The 3,554-nt window shown below is 44.1% G+C and overlaps 1 protein-coding gene across 1 annotated transcript in view; it reads left to right on the plus strand.

The window, feature by feature from the left end:
- Nucleotides 1-720: 720 nt before the first annotated feature.
- LOC308360531 (sphingosine kinase 1-like) overlaps nucleotides 721-3,554 on the plus strand; it is a gene marked incomplete at its 3' end in the record, with an annotated part of 22,795 nt that continues 19,961 nt past the window's right edge. The window contains exon 1 of the mRNA XM_080832489.1: nucleotides 721-1,114. Within this exon, the coding sequence (XP_080688615.1) occupies nucleotides 970-1,114 (145 nt within the window). The 5' untranslated portion in view covers nucleotides 721-969. The remainder of the gene's footprint in view (nucleotides 1,115-3,554) is intronic.

Raw genomic sequence — 3,554 nt, forward strand, 5'->3', positions numbered from 1 at the left:
CTGCTCCATAAAGAAGAACAGGGTCAAATGTAACTGCAAAGATTGTATTGCTGACACATTAGGGCCAAATTTGACAAAACGTTTATTTTTTTACCATCCAAAAGTGTCCCAGCACATTTTGTCCATGTCATCATCATAACAAAACTGAAAATTGTTAGGCTACACGAGTAGGATATTACGCTCCTGCAATTCTCGAACGCTTTTCTGACACAAGTGCGTTTAATTAGAATAGCGAAGTAGGCCTAACATTTGTAAACTGTAGCCTAGCCTGTGTGATGTGTTGCGTCTGGTGTGGTACGTTTGGTATGCTTTTCCACTGTCTCATTAAATGTGTAAATATGATATGTTGTTGTATATATATAGCTAGGCCTATATATTTTTCTCCTTACGAACTGACTCGACCGTTAGTTATCACATTGCTAAGTTGCCCAGGGAGACAGAGGCAACACAACCGCACCGTTACCACTTTTCGTCACTAGGGAGAGCCATGGCACGCCCTTTCTCAGCTTTCAAACTGTCCAGCGCGGAACTCCGGTTTCTACTGCAGCTGAAAGTGTCAACCAGACAGACGCAGTCTGTTCCTATCTGGATCGCTTACCTACACAGCCTGTGTATGTTTGAGTGTCACTCAAACATCCGCAAGCCGGGCTGCGGATCGCGCCCGGTCTCCGACCTCCAGAGAGGATGAATCATAAAAGAGACGAACCGAACCTGTCTTACCGCAACGGGATTAGTCAAGTCCTGTTGTATGGCGAATTCACGACCAAGACTAGTCGAAAGGTCAGGTATGCCGTGAGCCTAACGGAGAGGGACCTGACCGTCCAAAAGATCACGTCGGCACCTGCAGGACGGAGCAAGGTGGTCTTCAACTTGCGAGACTGTGTCGGATGTCGGGCTTTCAAGGCAGATGACAACACGGACGTGGGAGCGTATTTTTCTGCCTACTTTTATCCGTTTAAGAAGCGCTGGATGAGCTCTGGAGTGACACGGCAGAGGACAGAACAATGCTTTCGGGTCGCGTCGGGTTTGGACCCTCACTTGAACCTTGAGGAGGCTCAGCGATGGGCTCGAGTCATCAACGAAGGCTCCGCGCATCAACTACCACAGCGAAATGGTGAGAAAGTAAATCCTGGTCCCCATTCTATTAAGCTTTCTGGACCCAAGTATATAGCTGAGAGTAAACGCACATGTCTAGTTATGACGAAGTTAATGCCAACCTTTCCATTTCCTTGGTGTCATGTGAAATCACAAACGACGCCGTTTCTTTTATTCTAGCCTACCTGAAAAGCCAATACAGTGGGTTGCATTTGGAGACAGAATAACACTAGACAGGCTTTCTGAAAACCTCTATTGAAGAGTCCACCAGACAAGTCTCTGTCACGTATGTAATTTAGTAGTTAAGAAGACGGAAATTAGTATACAGGAAATGTTTTGATCGTCACTGTCTTGAAGAGATGAGAAGACCGCAGTCCCTCAAGTCTAGTGCTGTGAAGTCTGAAAGCGCACCCTGTGGCGCATTATTGAATTATTGTGCTTAAACTGCTCCGGTCAATAGATTTATTTGGATATAGAGCTCATTTGATTTTCTGAAGACAAACACATACCATTAAAGAATGAAGGTCTGGTGCAATGTCTCAGTTACGCGTTGACAACCGCAGAAAACAAACCTCTCTGCTCTGAAGAATACATCAATTGAGCTTCAAAGCACTAAAAGGAAATTACTTAACCATCAAGAGTGAGGTTAGACAAGATGGGGAAGTTATGTTTTCATTTAAACTCATTTTTATCTGAAAATAAACCACTGCTCTAGATAGGCGTGTAACCAGTCTTACTACAATATGGTAAGCGGTTCTGTTTTAGGTGCATTGTTCAGATTTTAGGTTAACTTTATGAAATGGTAAAGTAGACCTCATTACACATTCATTTCACATTGAATCATGTCGCCTTACACAGCACACAATGCTGCAGAAGCTGTCTCCCAATAGACTGGGTTTTGCATTCTAACAGCTGCAGCCCAAACATCGAAATGTTTAATTTCAAAACCACAACTTATAACAGGGTCACATAGTTTCGACTCACTTTCTCACTTATGGCACCCATAGCCTAACCCACGGATACCCAGCAAACTAACAGTCTCCAGTCTATGGTTGGAGTTGGTTGGATGTCCATCACTTCCTACCCACACTGCAGTGCACGCCTCAGCCATGAGTTTCTCATACTGATAGATAAATATCAAGACGGGAGCTTGCTCTCAAAAAAGTACCTTAAAAACCAGGTATAACATCCATAACATGCATCATTTGCACTGAGGATGGGGTCACCTGAAACGTTTGTACTTGCACTTGAACTTTAGTTCTTTAAAGCCAATTAACCAATTTGGATGTTATACTCGGTTTTTAAGGTACTTTTTTGAGAGCGAGCTCCCGTCTTGATTTTTGTCTATGCTACTTTTTTTGAGCCCACGCACTGATACAAACAACAGCCACTGTCAAAGGTGCAGATCCTTTCCTTGAAAACTACTCATACTGATAGATCACATGATCTCCATCTCCACCATCCGGCTGTTTAAAAGACGTTGCTTCTACAGTGGGCCATTCAGCCATTCGATTGTGCAGCCAATGTGAGTGAGTTCAGGCCATGGACGTTGTTTACCCAGATTGCTGTGGGGAGAAAACTAAACAGAATGTTATATTTAGTTCAGGGAAGGTTGAGATTTGAGGTTTGCTCAGTGGTCATATTGGATGAGACTTCACAAACTTCGTCGTTTTGGAATACAAGTGCATCTCTGTCTCAGACACAGTCTCAAATTTAGCCAGTCAGGACAAGACCATAAGGGGTTTCTGCTCCAGAAATGCTCTCAGCACAAACAACAAGCACAAGTTTGAGGCCAAACAAATGTAGCGCTTGATCAAGTTACATCTAGGGTGCATAATGTGTGTTTTGTGTTTGTGTGTGTGTGAATGTGTGAACAAACACATGTGTTGTGTGTATCTGTGTACAAATAGGAGTAAGAGTAGTAGTGTGGTCCATTCAGAGATGTAACAACAACAGGATAGGGCCTTCATGGAAATTCCCTTTGTATTAAGCACCATCTGAAACTAATGGTCGGAACAGCAGCAGCCGCGGCCGGACTGTCAGTCCAACTTCAATCGCCCGAGCCCCGTTTAGCTCTGACTTCGCCACCATCAAAGTCCCATGGTGGGAGACGACATGCAAATGGGGATATTTTTATCTGCGCTATGCATTTACTCAGGAGCTCTGTGCGTCAGATAAAAACACACAAAGCCCATTCCACGTGCAACAAAAAGCACAGCGTTCCCTAGCGCGAAACGTTCCCATTCCCTCGTTTAGGTTTCCCTTGTGTCTCCTCTCTTTCTCTTCACAAGATGAAAAGTGCTCTAAAATAGCAGCAAGCTGCTTTTATCTGCGTGGCGCGCTCATACTGTAAGTAGCCTTAGAAGAACAATCTCTCTGAAAGTTCATCCGAGAAGCTCTACTCTGCACCAGATTTAGGCCATGGAAGGTCACAAATGTCACCTCTCAGAAATGACTCT

The sequence above is a fragment of the Sprattus sprattus genome (genome assembly GCF_963457725.1).
Source record: "Sprattus sprattus genome assembly, chromosome: 1".
Lineage (NCBI taxonomy): Eukaryota > Metazoa > Chordata > Actinopteri > Clupeiformes > Clupeidae > Sprattus > Sprattus sprattus.